Source organism: Rhea pennata, chromosome 3, assembly GCF_028389875.1.
Source record: "Rhea pennata isolate bPtePen1 chromosome 3, bPtePen1.pri, whole genome shotgun sequence".
Taxonomy (NCBI): domain Eukaryota; kingdom Metazoa; phylum Chordata; class Aves; order Rheiformes; family Rheidae; genus Rhea; species Rhea pennata.
In genome coordinates, this window is record NC_084665.1 from 58613398 (window position 1) to 58634220 (window position 20823).

The 20823-nt window shown below is 36.5% G+C and overlaps 1 protein-coding gene across 6 annotated transcripts in view; it reads right to left on the bottom strand.

Annotated features, from left to right (window-relative positions):
• SYNE1 (spectrin repeat containing nuclear envelope protein 1) overlaps nt 1-20823 on the bottom strand; it is a 308485-nt gene that overhangs the window by 92488 nt on the left and 195174 nt on the right. For 4 of the 6 annotated variants that reach the window (XM_062572395.1, XM_062572390.1, XM_062572392.1 and 1 more), the window contains 8 exons: nt 20572-20694; nt 18138-18320; nt 15679-15822; nt 12323-12517; nt 11079-11219; nt 3888-4055; nt 2968-3129; nt 615-809 (listed from right to left, as the gene is read on the bottom strand). In XM_062572395.1, the coding sequence (XP_062428379.1) occupies nt 615-809; nt 2968-3129; nt 3888-4055; nt 11079-11219; nt 12323-12517; nt 15679-15822; nt 18138-18320; nt 20572-20694 (1311 nt within the window). The remainder of the gene's footprint in view (nt 1-614; nt 810-2967; nt 3130-3887; nt 4056-11078; nt 11220-12322; nt 12518-15678; nt 15823-18137; nt 18321-20571; nt 20695-20823) is intronic. The other 2 variants (XM_062572388.1, XM_062572389.1) reach the window with 2 other exon arrangements.

Sequence of the window (20823 nt, forward strand, 5' to 3'; positions counted from 1 at the left end):
ATTCCTGAAGTGTTCTGGAAGATTTTGTTGTCTGCAAAATCAGAAACCAGAACAATATAGAGTATAGGTTAAATTACTGAATATTGTCTATATATCACATTTATGATTCTTGTCTTAACGCCTGGATACTGAGGGGTGATACTTGTGCTATTATACCAAAGTAATTTACATAATCTTAACCATATTTAAGAGCAGTATTTGACTCATGCTTTATCTTAAACTTATTACTTGTTATGCAATCAAGAAGGTTAAGGAGTCCTGTATAACATTACCTTATTATTTGCAATCCATTATTTATTCTACAGAGGACAAGGGATATCAAGGGAATAAACATATTGACAAAATGTCAATCTGAGTATTGAAAAGATTAAAAGAGCTTAAATATGACTGCTGAGTAGTGCGTTTCTAAGATCCTTCTGGTTACTTATCACCTGCCAATTAGAAGTGGGACTGGCTAAGTATAAAAATACTATATTAGTAAATGAGTTTGTGAGGAATTAGCAGCTTTTATTTTTATTAGAAGCATTCAAGAGTGACTGGTTAAGAACTTGCTGAAAGTGGCTCCCAAAATCTGAAGTCTGGTTTGAAAAGCTACTTCTATGGTTTCTCTGTACCTCTAATAGCTGTCGTTTTCCAGATGCTTTCATTCGAATCGTGGCCATTCGCTCTGCCAAGACTGTAAGAGTGGACTGTAACGCCAGCTGATCAGCAGCTTCCGTATCCAACGGTTCTGAAACTAGCTCCTGTGCTAATGATGTTTGAAGCTCACTGATTTCTTCTTGTAACATTAGAATCTCATCCATCAAAGCCTATTTCAGAATGAGAGCAGAGAAACTAGTTGTTTCATTTATTAGTGAAGGTGTTTAAGAAGCTATATTCATAATACAAAAGTGAAGATGACAGTGCTCCAAGAGAGAATATATATCACTACACAGTGCAACATATTACTGCTTGTTTGCTTGCTTAGGTTTCAGAAGGCCTCAATCTTTCCTTTGTACATTTAGGCTAGGATCGTGCATCTGCTAATTGAAATATGGATTTCATTACTCATCTTGAATTTCAAACATATCACCAAAATAAATTTGTTGAAAAATACGATACATATAGGCTTATTCTTCCAACAACTTCTGTGAGTTTTCTGGAGGGTATTCTAGCAGACATACAGAAGATGAGTGTGTGTGAAATACGGCAATGACTTAGGAGCAGCCAGAAACTTACTAACTGGACAAATAACATTCAACAATATACACAAACATCTAGAAATTAACTTAAAGAGAAGTTCCTGTGAAAGTGCTTATCCTAGAGATTAGTTTCCAAGATGCTTAAGAAAGGCTGTTGCATTACTAGTCTCTTAGAAACATCCTTCCATGACTGTTCCAGACTGTACATACACATTGGATGTATAGAACTTCATACATTACTACAAACATCCACTGTTATCCTTGTCAATCCACAAAGTTCTTACTGAAATGAGAACTGGCCCCACCAGACAGTTTCAAGTTTTGATGATTACACTCTGAACGTATGTCAGACACGATACTTGGTAAGAGCCATTTAGACAAGCTTGCAGCTGTATTTTGGATATGAGTATTATCTTGAATTTAGTTTTCAATGTCTGAAGCAATAGAATGGCCAGAGCTCAGTTTAAATAATGTCTTTTACTGATCATGATTGAAGTATTTCCCATTACAATACACTATATCAGGGACTCTTCTGTAATATGTTGTTTTTTTGTTAGAAGAATGTGTAGGCCAATAGCAAAACCAGCATCTAACACCATATCTTTTATATCATGATTTTGCTAAATATATTTTGGTAAAACTCTCTATCTATAAATATTCAAAGGTGAAAACTTCCAAAGATGTTTTCCAAAGAAAAGATCTGAGCTTACAATTTCTTTGCGAGCATAGTGAATATGAAAACAAATTAAATCAAGGTGGAAAGCCTAGTCTACACTTTTTCTTATTTAATGAAGTGAAGCTATCAAGACAAATTTGAAATAAAATAATGGCTCAGTGTTTCAACTACATATGTAATGATAATTGAGACCTGTGGTGGTTGTATCTTCCTATACACATTTTGCCTATATGGATTACAGACAGATAGTGTTACCTCTCTGAAATCCTCCCTGTGGGTTCTCTGCATTCTGAGGATGAACATCTCCTAGTAAAATAATCCATTTGTACTTTAGTGAATGTAGACCTTTTTATAGCTTGAAACTTTGAATATCTAGGAATGAAGCCTTGAAAATTGAATCAGAAATGGAAAACCTCTTTTCTAATAGTCTAAGTCGATACAGTATATCTCAACTTAATAGCCTGCTTTTTTTGTTTGTCATGAATACTGACACTAAAAATCCAAAGATGGAAATCTGCTTTGTGAATACAACAGCATTTTACCTTGAATAGTTACTATTCTGTCTTCATGACAGCATAGTAAAAAAAATGTTTCAGAGCATGATTTCTCAATAATTCTCTTTGCAGGGCATTTTATTGTGTATTTTGGTTTGTTTGTTTTGTTTAAGAAAGCCAAGACCAAATTCTGATCCTTTTAAAATGCCTCAGTAGTAGTTATAGTCTTAGTCAGTAAATTTGGGCACATCAAAAATAGTCAAATAAAGGCTGATAGTAATGATACTGCACAGCATGTCAGCCAGCCAGTAGTGTAGATGCCACTGAGCACAACCTTTGACAAAAAGATTTTGCTGAAAATCTTGAGTGGACAAACTACCTCTTGATTTGGTTTACCTTTTTAAAAGGCACCTTTTTAAAAGAATACCTGTTATACCAACTCTAGAAGAGCAGGAAGTCGAAAAGGAAAGACATGCAGATAAAGGAGAAAGTTCAGATAGTTTCTGCATAATTTTGAGGCATCCAGTGATGAAGACTGACTGCCATTACCTAACAAAAGAGAGAAATAGAGCTACAGGTGCCGAATGCTCCCCCTCTCTCACATGTAAGTTCTTACCTGATGTTCAGCCATCTGGCTCTCTGGGCTCTTGCCTGGTTCCAGACTCTCATTTAGTTTGATCTCAGTGGTCTCCATTTTTGTGGATATAGACTGGAGTGTGTCTTGGTATTTCTGTTGACGCTCAAGAGCTTCATAGAGAGTGCGCTGCTTTTCACTAATCTGAAAAGAAATAGAAGCTATATATTCTGACTTTGATATAGGATTTGATCTTTCTTCTCCTCTCCTTCATACATCCATAAACTTATGCAACTAAAACCAAAAATTTGTAACATCAGTTTTAAAAAGTATAAATTATATAGTAAAACAGTCACACAGCACTATCAATTAAATTGTAGGTTCTGTGCCTGAAAAAAGTCACTTCAGTAAGCTGAGAAAAACCAAGCACCTTCGTACACCTTGCTTTTGGCTGTATGCACTCACACACATACGTGCATGTGCATAATTTGCTAAAGACATAGTTCCGTAATTGCTACTGTGTCTCTAAAAAGAATTACAATTAATAACACGCAAGCAAAACTTTGGCCATTGTCATACATCACTGAATGATTATGCTGTACTAATACGCATAAATGTGTTATTCTATGTATTTCCCAGAAACTGCATCCTTGACTGTTTTTGCCAGTCTTCCAGTACATATTGATTTATGTGTTAATTTATGGAATATAGTCTGACAATAGTTAATATTTCTTAAGGCAACTATCACAATAAATGATTTTTAGTTTTCCTTAGTGGGGATCATACTTTACAGACTTTCAAAAAAAAAGAACAAAGCCACTGCCATATAAATCACAATTGACAAATATTGTTGCCCCTAGAAAGCCAAGAAGCACAAAGAAGAATATTAGCTGAGTTTGTTTTTTACATTTTATTCCTTATAAGCTAGGCAATCACTTTGATCTCTTCCAGTGAAGACTTACCACATTCTTCAGTGTTTCCCAGGATCGTTGCAAATCATCCAATTTGGCACTAGCAGCTGACTCTAAGCCTGGCTCGTAAAACTCCTGGGTGGCTGAAGCACTGGGCTGAATTTTAGCAGCTTCTGTCTGCAACTGTTCAGCAGATAAGGCTCGGTAATAAGCAATGTCCTACAAGCACGAAGCACATTATTGCACTTTCAAAATGAAAGATACTGCATAAGAATATCCCCTACACACTGCTCCACTGCATATGTCCACATATATACAAGGCTTTGACTTTATGCCTTTGCTTCCAAACAACACAGCTAACAAATATTTAAAAATAGTGCACTTGGTATGGTTTGGAGATTTATTATTATGAAGAAAGTGGATGAATTTTTTCATGTTCAGGATGATTATTAGAAGAAAGACTCATGAGGCAACTTTGGACAGGTGTGGAAAAGCTGGCCCAGACAGAACTGCTCAAACTAGGCAGTCACAAGTATAAATGGGGGAAACTCATCACAACAGATGCGGGTTATGGTACTGTAGATGGCAAAGAATATAGCTCTAACACCGCTAGCAGAGAGAGGGCAACAGAAGAACAAAAAAAGAAGATTCTGAAGAGCTAGTCAATGAATCAAGAAAGAGAATTAAGCACTGGCTTATGACAAACCCTTAAACAGGTGTTGCCAACTATCTCACAAGTAAGAGACTGGGCATGGAGACAAAAGGTGCCTATGATTGGATTAATTTACCCTCGAACAATTTAGTGTGCAAACTTTCTCATCAGAGGTTGTTTACTTAATGCATGAGGACAGTGACATTAATTAAAGATCTACAGAAGATACATAATTAAGGATACATGGACAGTTCTGCATTTAAGTCAGGAAAACAGACAATGACAGGAAGTGTTGAAAATTGAAACTATGTATTACAGTTAGCAGGCATACATTTATTTGGAGAGTGATAAATACTGCAAACCTCCTTCTTCTCACTCAATTTCCCCAATAGTAAATGAGGCTCCAAATCACGTGATGCAGTAGATGTTCACATTTTCTCAATCTTTTTGAATCTGCAAGTGCTCCTGGTGAGGGTTTTAAGTCACCATTTTGCTGCCAATTAATTCAGTAAGATTTTTTTTTTGCTGATTTCTGTTAGGGTGGACCAGACCTCCTTCCAGGCATTGATAACCTTGGTCTCAAATGTAATTTGTGAATCAAAACAGTTGGTCAGAATCCATCCTCCAGTGGCTGCAAATTTCTCAAATTTCTTCTTTCCTGACTTCATATAACAGAAAGCAAAATCCAGCCGTGTAACTCAGAAAAAAGAAAATGCCTTTTGCTTAGCAGCTCACAGAGACCATGAAGCTGCACTGCAAACATAGTAGATATTGCCCTATATGTAAGGGAGGGTGGGACAGAGTTTTCATATGCTACTACTGAAGATCTTCTTGTGGCCCCTTCATTTTTCAAAAGCATTATTTCAAAAGCAGATAAGCCCTAAAAATGATCAAATAAAATACAGATCCACATTGTGTGCTCGGTTTGTTATCTTTTGGGGAATTCATAGCCTTTGTAATATCTACCTTGTTCAGTGCTTACTAGTGTTAGTTTTTCTTAGTTCATGAGAACTTTTGGAAGTAAAATTTATTGTGTTCATCTGAAAATTGTACAGAAAAGCATGGATTGATAAAAAAGGGCTTAACGAATGAGTGGATCAAAAGAATACAATAACTCACTGCTGTCAGAACGTGTTTTTGATAAAACAAGTTAGTCCTATTAATTTTAAAGGAATTCATTTTTTTTTATAATGGAATACTGATGAATCTTCCTTCTTTAACACGTGCAAGTTTAGCCTACTTGCAAATGAGGCTTTGTTAATTTTCAGCTTACAAGACTGTAGCTGAAATCTGGAAAACTAGATTACAAGTACAATTCATTTTTTAATCTCAGGTACAATTCATTTTTGAATCTGAAACAAAGTGCTTAATGTTTGCTTGAATAACTAGTTAGAGAACAGAAAGGGAAAGAAAAGGAAATCCCTGTCCCCAGAAATGGAGATTCCCTAAATTAAGTTTTATTATATTTCTAAAGTGTACTGTCAGAGTTCCGTGGACATTTATCCACATCAAACACTCAAACATTTTAATTACAAGTATCTAGATATGTGCATGCTGCCATTCAGAGAGACCTGAACAGGCTGGAGAGTTGGGCGGAGAGGAACCTCATGAGGTTCAACAAGGGCAAGTGCAGAGTCCTGCACCTAGGGAAAAATAACTCCATGCACCAGTACAAGCTAGGGGCTGACCTGCTGGAGAGCAGCTGTGCAGAGAAGGACCTAGGAGTGCTGGTGGATGACAAGTGGACCATGAGCCAGCAATGTGCCCTTGTGGCTAGGAAGGCCAATGGTCTCCTGGGGTGCATTAGGAAGAGTGTTGCCAGCAGGTCGAGGGAGGTGATCCTGCCCCTCTACTCAGCCCTGCTGAGGCCTCATCTCGAGTACTGCATCCAGTTCTGGGCTCCCCAGGACAAGAGAGACATGGAGGTATTGGAGAGAGTCCAGTGTAGGGCTATGAAGATGATCTGGAGGACTGGAGCATCTGCCCTATGAGGAACAGCTGCGAGAACTGGGCCTGTTTAGCCTGGAGAAGACTGAGGGGGGATCTTATCAATGTTTACAAGTACCTGAAGGGAGCGTGTCAAGGGAATGGGGCCAAACTCTTTTCAGTTGTTCCATATGACAGGACAAGAGGCAACAGGCTCAAACTGAACCACAGAAAGTTCCATCTGAATACTAGGAGGAACTTCTTCCCTGTGAGAGTGACAGAGCACTGGAATAGGTTGCCCAGAGAGGTTGTGGAGTCTCCTTCTCTGGAGATATTCAAGGCCCACCTGGATGCAACCGTGTGAAACGTGCTCTAGGTGACCCTGTTTGAGCAAGGAGGTTGAACTAGATGATCTCCAGAGGTCCCTTCCAACACCAACCATTCTATGATTCTGTGTGCATGTGCGTATGTATGTATAGATGTTTAAAAATTAGGTAATAAATGTGACTAGGTTTCAGGTACCAGAGCCTCCAGTGGAATCAGGATCCTAACCTGAAGCAGAATCTATTTCTCAGAGTGATTTCTATATGCTATGTAATACCATAAGTGAATGAAAAACAAACAGTTCTGGGAAATGAGTGTAGAAACCAGGTCATTCCCTAGGCCAGTAACCACATTCATGTTTTTGCCAATGCTTTCTAACAAAGTCCTCTGAATTCTGCTGTTTGATTCGGCTTTCGCAGGAAGGAATACAGAATACACATCTGACCCAGAAAACAGCCTATTACCCACTGGCTGGACAGATATGACTTTTAATTTCCCTCAGAGAGTATAGAGACTTGAGTTCCGGCTATCTGTTCTCAGTATGAACATTTTAATGATTAAGGTGCTATTCATAGGCCACCACTGATATTTTTAAAGAGAACTGACAGCTATCAGTGTATTTAACAAACAGCTCAGTCATCCATCTTTACTGAAAATGCTTGGAAAAGTCAATTTCTCTGGAGAAATAGAAAACCCCAGAATGGACAGCACACATCAAACTGTCCAAATCTGTCAAATCAGGTGCTTCTTCATAGGCAATTCTCAGGAATTCCAAGGAAACTTAAAGGAAGCTTAATTAAAATAGGAAGATGCTTATGATGTTCAGGAATAGTAGAATAAAGCCCTAGAATAAAGAGCTTTGTCTTACAGAAGGGAAAAGCAAACTCCACTTTCAAGTACTCTCTCATCTACCCCTCTTTTCAACAACCTTTTGGAATATACAGGTTGACAGTTCAGTGGTGAATAAGAAAACTGAAGGTAATTCCTTTTCAGTAGAGATTTTATGCTGATAGTGTGAATCCAGATGTTCTTAAAAATAACTGTTTTGTTCCCCCTACAAGGCCCAAAAGTCTGATTTCCTCTTTTCCTTTTATCCAAATCAGCCAACAAGCAGTACTCAAGCTTCCAAGCTTTGTTGTTAGGATGTATTTAGATTTCAAAAGGTATCTAAGAAGGGCTGTTATGGCCCAGATATATTTTCATAATGGAAGGAGAAAGAATGATTTTTAAGTACACTGTGTACAAGGAGACAGAAAGACACTAACAGTGACCCAGTGTGGAAACACAAGATCAGCTGTGGCCTCTAAGGCTTTGTGCCAACACTTCAGCTTTCCCAGTTCTCTCTGGGAAATGTTTGTGTGTTATATATCTAGAAAATAGTTCTTTAAAAAGTGTGCTAAATTTTAATTAAGCATGTCTCTAGGTAAGTGTGAGCAATTTTAGCCCCAAGAGATTCTCATTTAGTACTGCAGCCCAACTGAAGTGCTGATATAATAAATATTTTGCATTCATATCACAACATTCTAAGTATTAATTCAAAAAAAGGTTTCTTTTTGAAAACAGTATACACAAACAACATTAGAGACTCATTCTGTGATATGCTGTGTGCCTTTAGTGGAGACAAAAGCATCCCCCATTTTCATTTACTTCAGAGGAAGCTTGGAATACTTACTTGTTTCAGTATGTGCTGGATGTAGTGAGAAAGTAGTATATTGGAAAAGGCAAAAATGAAACAAACAACCTGGGCAACTGTTTCTTTATAACAGTGCCAGATTTGTCATTTTTTTGTTCTTAATGGTCCTGTTTTCATCTATTTCAATATGTATAATCAGTAATTCTGCTAATATGCGGTTGGCACCTGTTTTATATTTCCATTAGCTGCTAGCAATGCTATAATAGTGCACAGATGTCTGAACTCAGAACAGCTACATTCAACCATTGGGAAATGATAAGAAATCCTGATAGAAGACTATACAGAGCTTAACAGGGATAAAACTGAAGCAGCCTTAAAAACAAACAACCCCCTGCAAAGATGAATCTGTTTAATTTGCCCTGAGAACTTCTACAGATTTTCTGAAATGTGCTAAGCATTTTTCCCTGGAAGACAAGTACTCCCCATACTAAATTGGCTAGGATCACATTTATTTCTGTAAGAACGGTTGATAATGGATTAGCACACACAAAAGCACTCCTTCTTCCATTTCCCTTCTCCCTAACATCAACTCTGTAAGATTACCAATCAATGCTGGCCTTAAGCCACAGTTATCCAAGTTGCTTCTGCTACCAGGCTGTCTATCCACAAGCCCCCTCAAATCCATCTCAAAAGGAAAGAGAAGCAGTAACTATGTCTACTGTTTTAATATGGAAAAACATCATTCTCTTTGTGAGCCCATATCTTTTTACCAGCTATGAAATATCTCCACTTTGACATCTGTCTTGAAAGCAAAAAATTGAGTTACTTTGTAAGAGCTTTTATTTTTTTTAAGACTAGATCTATGGAATTCTTCAGTCCATAAAGTCCCTGTTCACATACTTTTCTGGTATGTGGTAGGAGCTATTCTTGCAAGAAATTATCTCTCTGTGCAATTTTGCTTTATTTTAAGTGTTTTTTTCCTTTTTTTTTTTACTAGATATAGAATATTTTTACTTACATTTAAGCTCCTCAATTGACTGTTGTCTAGAATTATTTACCAAACTTCTTCCCTAAAGTGTACCTGGACACTCATCTTGATCAGCACTGGCAGTTTTAAAGTTTCTTTAGGCTTAGTCTGACATGAATGGGAAACTAAGCATTTTGTAAGTAAACCACTTGATTATGGAATGTTCTTCTGCTTGTTGTTTAGTAAGTGCAGCTCATTTCAACACTAACCACACTGAAGAAACTTTTATCTGTCAGTGTTTTAGATTATTGTAACACTAGCAAGCTTCTTTTTCTCAAAGATCTCTAAATGAAAGACATTGCCTTACTATTGAATTTCTGCATAGCAAGTCAGAGGTTCTAAAACTTGTGTTTTGGTATCAGCTTATGGTGCAACAGCATCTTCACTGGATTTTCCTTGAATTATTTGAGTTACTGGATTTAATAACCTGATTTTTCCTTCTCAAAGGAATTTAATGAACTGACCCTACATCAGATTTTTTATTAGGAAGCCAGTTATTCTTGTTCCTTTTAACTCTTTCACTTATTAATGTTGTCATAGGATTTTTGTGCTGAAATACGTAGCTGCGATAGTTTACTATAAGTAAACTTTACTCGGGGAATCTCTGATTATCTGAAATGATAGGACACCATAAATATCCTTTTGATCCATTATATAATGTTCTATTTTTGCTGTCACAGAATATGCCATTATTATTATCTTACCTTAAATTTTTTCTTATGTCAGTTCATGAAAAAGAATCAGTTTATTTTTAGCAACTTCTATAGCACCCTGTGCATCTTTGGAAGAATTAGTGGGAAACTTACTTGCCAAAACTTCTCTAATTCTACCCAGTCATGTAAAACACCACTGTGCCTTTTAAGTCTGCAGCGCTCAATTTTGGAGACAGCCATAAATGCAAAAACAAATAAACATATCACCCAAATCTCACAACATGATGAACATTGAAGGAGTAACTGCTCGTAATCTAATTTCTAAACTGCAGCTCAGTATTATATGTGTCCCTTTATGTGCATGATACTCACAATGCTAGTTCATTGCTCACTTTTTAATCAATACTGGTGCGCAATTGTTCCTACCAGAAGTGTCACAGTTCTCAGTTTTGACTTAAAATGTAATGTAAGTGATTTCTCTGAGCTGAGTTACTACCACTTAAAATAGAGTATCACTGAAAGTAAGGAATGAACACTGCTCCTAAACAACACTTGAAAGTTAATACTTATAATGGTATTAAGTGGAAGACATCATACTGTGGCTTCAGTGCTACAGTGACAATGATACTGTAAGATACATGCACATGGACATAATGTGGTGTTTTGTTATGGAGAATACAAAATTGCCTTTTCTCTCAGGATGCAGGATGCCATTAAGTATTACTATTAAAATGAAAATTAGACAATAATAAATAGAACAGACTAATGACATGGAAGACTTTTGTAATGATCATTTTAAATTTACTTTTTAAAATAGTGAATAGCTTTTTGTAATGTGAAATTTATACCTTTTAGACTCATTAGCCAATATTTGTATTCATTCTGAATTAGAACCTGAGGGTTCAATTAGGCTGGAACTTGAGCCTCAGTTCCTTGGAGCTATAGAGAGATATTATTTTGAAGGATGAAATAAACCCTGTATGGAATCTCTGAGATAAAAGCTGAATGAATGCCAAGAGGAAAGTACCTGGTTAACAGAAGCATCTGTATTAGCCACAGGTGAAGGAGAGCGACAGGCAGGTGGAGAAGAAATCTCACTGTTGGTTCCCTCCTCCCCAGACTCCTCAGTGACAGGGGAGAGCAGTGTGTGACAGCGACCAGCAGTCATCTGCCACAGGAAAAGCAACACAAGAGCACAGGAAGAAGATCAGTTACCTCAGCTTAAGTTGGACTTATAGAGTGAGATCAACCCCAAAATTTAACCTATGGCCACACGATATTATTTAGTCATCCTTCATGCTCTTACATTTAACAGCTTAAAAACCTGATGAATTAATAGTCATATTTACTTGTCATACTTCATTATGAACACACTGGTACCCTTCTGTACCCTAAGGAACTAAAAAGAAAATATACAGCCTGCAACTCAATAATAACAATTCAGAGTTTGCCTAAAAGTCACCTGGTACGATCAGTTCTGCATGTGAAAACGCTATGGCAAGCTATAGAATAGTGCAGTATTGGCCTCAGTGTCCAAGCGTGGCTAGACACAAGGAACAGTCTTAAAATATATATATATATATAAAATCACCTTGTATTAGCATATACGTTTTGCTTTCCAGTGCTGTTAAGCAGTAATAAATCCTGAAATCCTCACTTCATTTTTCACGCAGGCAAAAAAACCCAATGACATCAGCAGTATGTTTGTAATAAGACCCAATTATGTTAAAAAATGCCAGAATAAATCAAACTTGAGGCCTAGTACTTATGCAGCCTTCATCACTACATATAGCATATTATCAATTATTAAATCAACTTTTAATAAAAAAGCTTTAAAAATATGGACTGTAAACTCTATGTACTGCAACATATCAAGGAATAATATTTATTTTGTTTTTCTCTTATTCCTGCCATTCAGTGGTTTCTCAGTGTTTGCTCTGATATATCTAGGTGAAAAAAAAAAAAAAAGGCAGATAACATCAGCATGCATGCTGACATTTAAGAAAAAGCACTACATTTGCATCTTATTTCAGACAACTTCCACTAGTATTTGTCTGTTAAATAACTTCACCTTATACCAATGAGCCTTGAAAACCCATATAAAGCAAAATGCAGTAAGGGGAAGCTGTAGCTTATTTGGTTTGCCACACTCCAGCCATTTCAAAAGCAAAATAAAAATGTGAGCTGTGGCAACTCACTACATAGGAGTGTTGCAACGATACAAAAGAAAGCAGCTCAGATAAAGAGAATTGACAGCAATATAATGCCTACCATGACCACTGAGGGGTGAGCGGGGTGTGCGGAGAGGAGCTCTGAATCCAGCTCCTCCATTCCTTCTGAAAGCCCTTCCACTTCTGTCACTGTCAGCAGCATAGTGGCATGTTTTGCTTTCATTGTTAGCATCTTGCACTTTGAATTCAAAGAAGCGATTTGCTCCTGGTATCCTTTGATCTTCTGTGCCAGCTCCTGAGGAAACATTTTTTTTTCCTAAGGCAGAGGTAGCAAATAAAGGCCACCGGACTAGTGGCATTTCAGCTCCCGCGGAGAAGGCAAGCTCTCTCCTCCAAAGCCAGCCAATAAAATCATAGTGCTGCGTCTCAGAAACCGTACACAAGCAGCAGCACTAGCTGAAAAGCAGGATGTTGACTGTGGAAGGAACAAGTCAGGCTGCATCTCACTGCACAGCAAAACCACAAAGCAGAGAGCTTTGAAGTGAAACCGGAAAAGTGCTGTGAAAGCCTCTGTATGATTATCACAGAAGAAAAGAATACTTCACACTTGCATTCAAGTCTGAACCTAACATAAATTCTATAAGCTTCAGATTACAGCAAAGGTTCTTTTTCTTTTTTTGGTCTTTTTCCATTTATCTAAGAAAGATGAAACTCTCCCAGATGGTGCATGCCATGAAAATGAGGTCATGTGATTACCAGAACTGTGAAAAATGCATCATTCAGCTCTCACTAGACAGAATACAATGAATAGTTCAAACAATAACTCACAGTGATTTAATAAGATGAAATGTAATTCGGACAGTAACTCACATAATAAGATTAAATGTAGGCTGGATGCTTTTTGCTAGTGTTTGGATATCTATATTTTATTTTAGTTCAGTTTTGCATAAGTCTTCAGAGTTAAAAGCTGAACTGGATATAGTAGTGCCCCTTCTTTAAAAAGAGTTGGGGAATTTGGCCCAAAGCAGAATATATGTAAAAAGTCTATTTTCTTATGACTATAGCTATGATTATGAAATGGTCTATATACACGGAGAAACACCATCATCAATTTAAGTTTAGTCAGAATAGAAAGAGAGAAATTAATAGTTTTAGATGCCATTTTTTATTCTCATATACTCTGTACTGCTGCCTAGTTCAGCATTCTGTTTCAGAGCAACAAATTCATAATTTTTTAAAAAATCAGTGGGAGGCTTTCACTTTTCTGCCAGAGCTATTGTTTCTGTCCTCCTGGAGTTCAGAGAACATTCAGTAACATGATAGAATTTTGATTTATTTTGATTATGAAGTGAAAACAGTATTTGTAGACGTATACGTGCTAACTCAATGAGTATTCATTCAAATATGTATTCTACTTTATTTTTATTTCTTCTTTCTTTATTTATTTATCTGTTGCAAGAATCACTCACTACTGCTCAATGAATCCTACATCGCTGAAAATAAGTGGAAAGTCCATCATCATTCAATATAATCATTTAACCAACTCCTTCAATGTTCTGAGCTCGAACAGTATTTGTGGAGTCAATATCCAAAACACTGAGCATCTAACATTCCTCTCTCAACTGAAAACAAAGAAAAGGAAAAAAAGACAAAAAATGTGTGACTGAGAAAAAACAGAGTAAGTTAAAAAGTAATATAAGCTGAAAACACACTTACATCTATACAGTCTATGACTGCAGAGACACCTTCTATCCTACAAGCTAGTGTATGTCCATTAAAATTATATAGAAGCATAGAGACATTTGGCTACCTTCTCATATGGAAGTGCAAAGAAACAGGCTTCTGTAAACATAGTTCCAGACTAAGTACTGCTACATACATGCATATTGTTACATACATACTACCATCTTCCTGCAAATCAGAGTGTACTTTCCTTCTGCTTTCTTCCTCCTTTCATTCTAAGCATAGGTACTACATATACCCCTCGAGAATCGTGTTAATGCAGTCTTCAACAGGTAATTTGGTAACTTTCTTTTCTTATTTTAGAACACACATAACAAGTATCTTGATAGTCTTGCTTTTAAAAGGTGTAACCATATAGGGTATAATATATCCCCTTTATACACTTTGTGCCCTTTTCCACAAGTATTCAGCAAACAAAATATAGGTCATAAATACGGATATCTGAGTCTTTAAACCCATAGTATTTTCAAATAGACTCTATATGGAAGATGAATTTTACACTACTTAATGTCATATGTAATTCATACTTCCTTCATTAAATCCTGTGTAATATTATTTTCTGATAGAAAACTAAATCTTGTCTGAGGGAAATTAACTCCTTATTTCTAAATGCGGTAAGCTTGCAAGTAGGAAACCTGGTCACTCTATGGCTCATCCTATCCTATGCAATAGAATAAAGATGCAGTCTTCCTACAGACATTTAGTAGGATTGCTAGCTACTAGACTCATTCAAATGTGGGTGAAGCTTAAGCTGCACCATTTTCAATTCCTCCCTGTATGCATCACCCTCACCATGTATGCTGAAGCAACTCCCCTGCATTAGCTGCTCCAGAACATTTGTGAAGAGAATTCTTGCAATTCAATACTACAAAGACAGAAGTGTTTCTAAGATACCTGGTCTGTACTTGTACTGTGTACTTTTTGCAACAATTAGATAGAAAATGAGTAGCACAATACTGGGGATAGACTTTTAGATTGTATTAGATAATGTGACTTTTTTGTATAAAAGGTAAAGAAATGGTGCCACCTGGTGTCAAAAATGATACAAAGAGTGACTTCAGTGATGCATCTTAGATCCCAAGGAATATGGCAACAGACAGGGAGAGGAGAAACAGCACCAGCACAGCAAAAGAGGCTTCACAAAGATGATACTGACTCACAGGATCTCTGGAGACCCACGAGTCTGAGTGTAGGACCTGTAACTCAACAGGGAAAAACTCTTGCCAGCAGTGATTTGGCAAGAAGCCTATGGAGTGACCTCTGCAGAGATTGCCTCCAAATCTGTTCTGGCTTTCCTGTGATTTGGTTCCTTGGTATTTTCTAACAGACCATTAATGAGAAGGAAATGAATAAGGACTTTGGGATGTATCTATGAATCACTAGATTGGCAGCGAACACCTGATTAAATGTTCAATGTTGTCATTCGGGACAGTGCCTGGCCAAACACCTTTTTTAACTATCCCTTAGTTATGTACTGTTTTAGTTTGTAGCAATATTGCCTGCAGACTGGGACATGTTTAACTGAATAAAGAAAAGAATACTTCAAACTGTACTAATAGCATGAGTTTCCTATATCGTATTTGTTCATCTGCTCAGCTAGACTTGGAAGATGTCTGAAAAATCACTCAGTAAGTTTCTGAGTCTTGCTAAGGAGAAACTTTTCAGCCAATGAGCTGCCAATGAACCCATGTTGCTGCATATTGGCTCTCCTACCTCATGGCGTGAAATCTGGTCCTGGAGTTCCTGAATGTTACTGGTTGCTATTGGTTTGTCTTGAATCTCACGATGGGCGCTCTCTATCATTTGCTGTAAATGTTTCATCTCTTGCTCATACTGCTCATACTGAACCACTGCTTCCTAAAGGGGGGGGAAAAAAATATCTACATGAAAATAAATATTTACTTAGTTCAAGCATCACCGATCTCCCTTCTGAAGGGAAGCAAACTTACACCCAATGAGTGTTTTAAAATCTCTTAAATCTTCTAAGGGTACATTATAAAATGCTAAAACTGTATCAGAAAGTTTTATATTCAGTTTACTTAAACAGTTTATTTATTAAAGCAGTTATAGAACTACCAAATCATACTGGGTCATTTTAAAATTCAAGAGTTTTTAAAAAACACTTTCAACAAGCACACCTCTTAAATTGGAACTTCAGAGTAAAATACATTTTCTGATTAACTCCAGGTAGAATGTAGATGCTAAATTTGCACATTTGAAGAAAAAGAAAATCCAGCTGATTTTCACAAATTTCTTATTTTTGAATAAGAAGTGCTAAAGTAGTGAAAGTTTGGTTTCAAATGCAGTGAAAGCAGATACAACTAATTATACAGGAGAAAAACACAATTTTAGATGTAAACTTTTACTTACAATATTTTTAGAATTTCTTAATGTATACAGTAGTTGGTAGACTAATAGTTAACTCAGCATATTGAATTTTATTCTTAGTTCTGTCATTACCCTACTATGTGTTTTTATTTCTCCACGACTCTTAATTTTCCTGGAAAATGGAGGAGATTATTGCTATACAACCAGAACTGCAGTAAAGTCTGATGCACAGTCACACAAAGGGAAAACACTAAATAAATCATAAGCAGGCTTTAACAGAATTACTACATCATAATGAAAAATGATTTAATTTGAAAAGCTTAACCTTACTGGAAATTACTTACTAAAGAACAACACTCTTACATGTTTTGAAAGTAATTTTTGGCAATCTTGTAGGTTACCAAGAAAAAAAGAAAGTAAATGCAATGAGGAGTTCATTCAATAAGCTGTAAAGACTAAAAAGTCACTTTGTCAGGGGTGACTTAGTTTGGATAGTATAATTTAACCTGAATATTTATTTACAAAATGAAACCTTCATATTATAAGTATGGTGTAAAAAATAAGATTTTACAGTGTTTTGCAATAAAACAGTCACATCTGTTAATTTCAATAACAAATTCACTAGCTGGCTTTCAAAATTATACCTATAGCATGTAAGATAAAGATGGCAACAGGAATATATAAAATTGATCACTGTAGGACAGAACCTGGAATACTGCCACGGAAAAGACAGTTCATTTAGAAATACTGTGAACTGCAATGAACTCAATGGTTTAATATATTTATTTCCAAAAAAGACCTCACATAGATGATTTTTTAAATAACTAGTATCAGGAACTGGAACTTTCGTTTCCAACAAGCAAGTGCAGCAAACATACCCACCACAAATCACTGCACTGGCTGTTCTCATGGTTTTATCATGAGCATTTTTGTCTGCTTTTTTACTTCAAGCCTCCTTTTGTGAAATGGAAAGACCATACAAGAAATGTTAGACTTTACAGAATCAAAGAAAATACAACGGGGAAAAGATTGGGAAGATTGATCCTGTCTAGCATCCTACCAGTGCAGTACCAATTCTGTTTATCACAGATTCACTAGCTGTTTTAAAACCTTTCAGCGAATGGCATCTGTGTCCTCCCTTGAACATAAAACTCCTTAATGATGGAGAGTTTCTAATTCAAATTCTCTAGTTGCACTCTAGCTCACTATGTACTCCTCTATCAGCAAAGAACAGGAAAAAAAAGCCTCTTAGTCTTTGAAACTTCCTCTTACATACTTAGGTATTGAGAAAAATCCAACACAAAACAAAAACTAATTCTCTTGCTTTCAGCAAAGCTCAAAAATTGGATTTTAATACATCCTGAATGGCTCAGAAACCAGAGAGCAAATATATGGACATTTCAATTAAGAAAAAAAAGAAGAATTTCATGATTTTGCCTAGAAAGCTATTTATTTAAACCAAAATTCCAATATACAATTAATATAAGCAGTTGATTTTATAACGACACACTAAAATAAATGATAACTGATTATATATATAAAATGAACATGCATACAATTGTGTATTAACTATTTGCTACTTAATCTTAAAAGTGCTACAAACAAGTAGAAGATACAGGGGAGAACTGAAATGAGAGTCTGATGAATAAATTGACCGAGAGCATGATTCTGAATACTAAAACCTCCAAAACCACGGAACAGGAAATGACCAAAACGGGCTGGAACACTTTCTAATAGTACCACGTGGAAAAAGAGTAATGCATAAAAATAGAAACCCTGCTTTCATTGCAATTTGTGTGGCACTGTTCACGTCAGAGTGATTTATGGGATAGAGTTGCACTTGCCTGCATTATGTTGCACTGCTGAATGGCTGTGTGCTGCAGGCGGCTGGCCTCCTCCTGGAGCCGGAGGGCGCTGTGACATATCGGCAGGCTGGCGACCACCTCTTCAGGAATCCTCAAGGCACTCTGGCAGACTTGTACTGCAAGAACCTTTGGCTTTAATGACTCCATTTCAGACAACAGATGCTAGAAACAAAGTCAGCGCCACAGTAAGTCAGTTTTGCAGAACCCCCTGAACATTCAATGCAGTGAACAATAAATAAAGATGAGTTCAAGCACTAAAACAAGCCATGAATTTGATTATCTGGCTCTTAAATGGATTGTAATCAGGACACACTCTGTCTGAAGATATTCACATATTCTTAAGTAAATATTATCTTAAAATATTGGTTAAGCAAAAGGCCTACATAATAGGAATAAAAATAATTCATAAAAAGGTATAGTAAACCCCTGTTACTGAATGTCTAAGCATGAAGATAATTCTGTTCACTTATTTTAGAAATATCTTGAAAATTCACAAATCAAAACTGTGTAGAAGTTATTTACGAACGTGCATATTTTAATATTAAAATCTAAGTTAAACTCCCTGCTGAGACACAGAAGCACTCTTTCACAACAGCACATAAATATTGTTGTGTTCACAGACTTCCTTTGAAAATGTAAACTATCTTTGAAAATGTTATTTGAAATTCAAAAGGCAATCAGATGGAACAAAATACAGCTACACTTAACTCTTTCCCCTTGAATAAATCATACACTGGATGCTATTGTTAAGAATCTCTATTCTTTCCACAGTGTTCGTTCAAGCTGTCTGTTCTTACGCACGAGAGAGGTATATATGGAATGACTGGAGAATAGGTTGGATCAGCATTCTTTTTATCTTCACTGAGGAGTTTAATGTATTCACAGTTAAAAGAAGAAAAACCCAAAAGAAAAGAAAATGAAAGAAAAAGGCGAAGTTGAAAAGAAGGGCCTTACAACACTAGAAAAAGCTTTTAAATTCAAAAGTCGAATCAGCTAGACAACACATGTGGCAAAAAGGGATGAAGAGCCCAGTTGTCCACTTTCTCTTATACCATATGCAGAGAGGTACCTCCTTGGGTCTGAAGCGCATGCTGATGAGAGGATTATGCCTTTCTCTTTATTTCTGAGTCTTTATGAAATATGGTGGATAATCTAAACAGAGACTGGATATAATGATCTATTCTTTGGAGGTGTCACTACTGAGGCCTCTCCTCTGAAAGGCCCCATGTTCCTGGGAAAGGATGCCTTTATCCTGGAGCTGACACTTGGCTGCGTGCCAAGCCTGGAGCCAGGAAGTCTCCAAGACCTCCACTCTGTCTGGTGAAACAGGCGGGCTGGGGTACAGCCCCTTTCCATCTGCACAAGGAAAGTCACGCTATGAAACCTCACAGACACAAGATAAAAATGATACACAAACAATTATTTATAATCCATATTCCTTTACTCTCTGTGTGGGCAGTCTGGTTCACTTACATTCTTCAATGCCATGTTCTGAAATTTGACTGCAAATCCCAAGAATTAATACTGCATATTTAAATCAAGAGGTAAGGCCATGTAGGTTTGCCTTTTATCTGTATTTTTTGCAGATATTAATCCTTTGCAAGGACAAAGTGGACCTGTTCATATTTAGTTTGTACTAGAAAACAAGCGCAGTTAAGGTATGCCTTAACTTATTAGCTTGCCACAAGAAACTCAGAAAGCTCTGAGTTGGGTTATTTTTCTTGTCACGAGACTGACACCAAAAATAACAAATCAAAAAATCTCTATAGTAGGCCAGGCTCAACACAGAAAACAGTAATATTTTATGCAGGTCATTCAACCAAACAAAAATGCCTGAGCTTAAGGAAACCTGAGCTTTTTCTTAGCTTTCCATTTGACTGTTGGTACAGTTATCAAGTCACATTCTCTTTGCATCTCTATGTGTGAAATGGTGATAATAATATAGACTTCTTTTTAAAGTGCTTTGAGAACCTGCTGACGAAAAGCACTGGGTAAGAGCTGGGCTATACTGTTATTAATATTTATATGTTATTTAATAATAGGTTATTTTATTAATAAAATATAGGACAGACCATTTTTAATATAACATATAATTATATACTATATATTATTTATTATAAAATAAATTAAGTTATTAATATGGATTAAAGTTTGATTGGAGGCACAATTCTCAGAAAACTGGCACTATCATTACTACATCAACATCATAACAGACTAATAAAAGATTACGTTTCAAATATTCCCCTTTGCGGGAATAATTTCTACCATTCCATCCCTCATTCACTTGGCAGTAATTTGAAACTAGATTCAAATATCCTGAATCACCTTAAGAAACACCATCAACAGTCATACTAGCACTCGTTGTATACGCTCACACCTCTTCTGTGCTAACTTTGAGGCCTTGCCCTTTTACCTGTCTGTGAGAAAGTTGCTCTTTCAAGCTCAAACGCCCGAGCTCTGGAGAGGTCAGGGTAGCTTGGGCTTGCTCCAGAGCAGCCTGCAGGGCTCGCAGTTCAACTTCAAATTTCTTCATGTCCTGTAACAGATGTGTTAATCAAAATCAAATAGCAAAAAAAAAAAAAAAAAAAAAAAGCACTCCAAATGTATCTGTCCAGATTTTATTCTGTGTTATAAGGTATTTGCATTCTCTATTATAATGACAAAA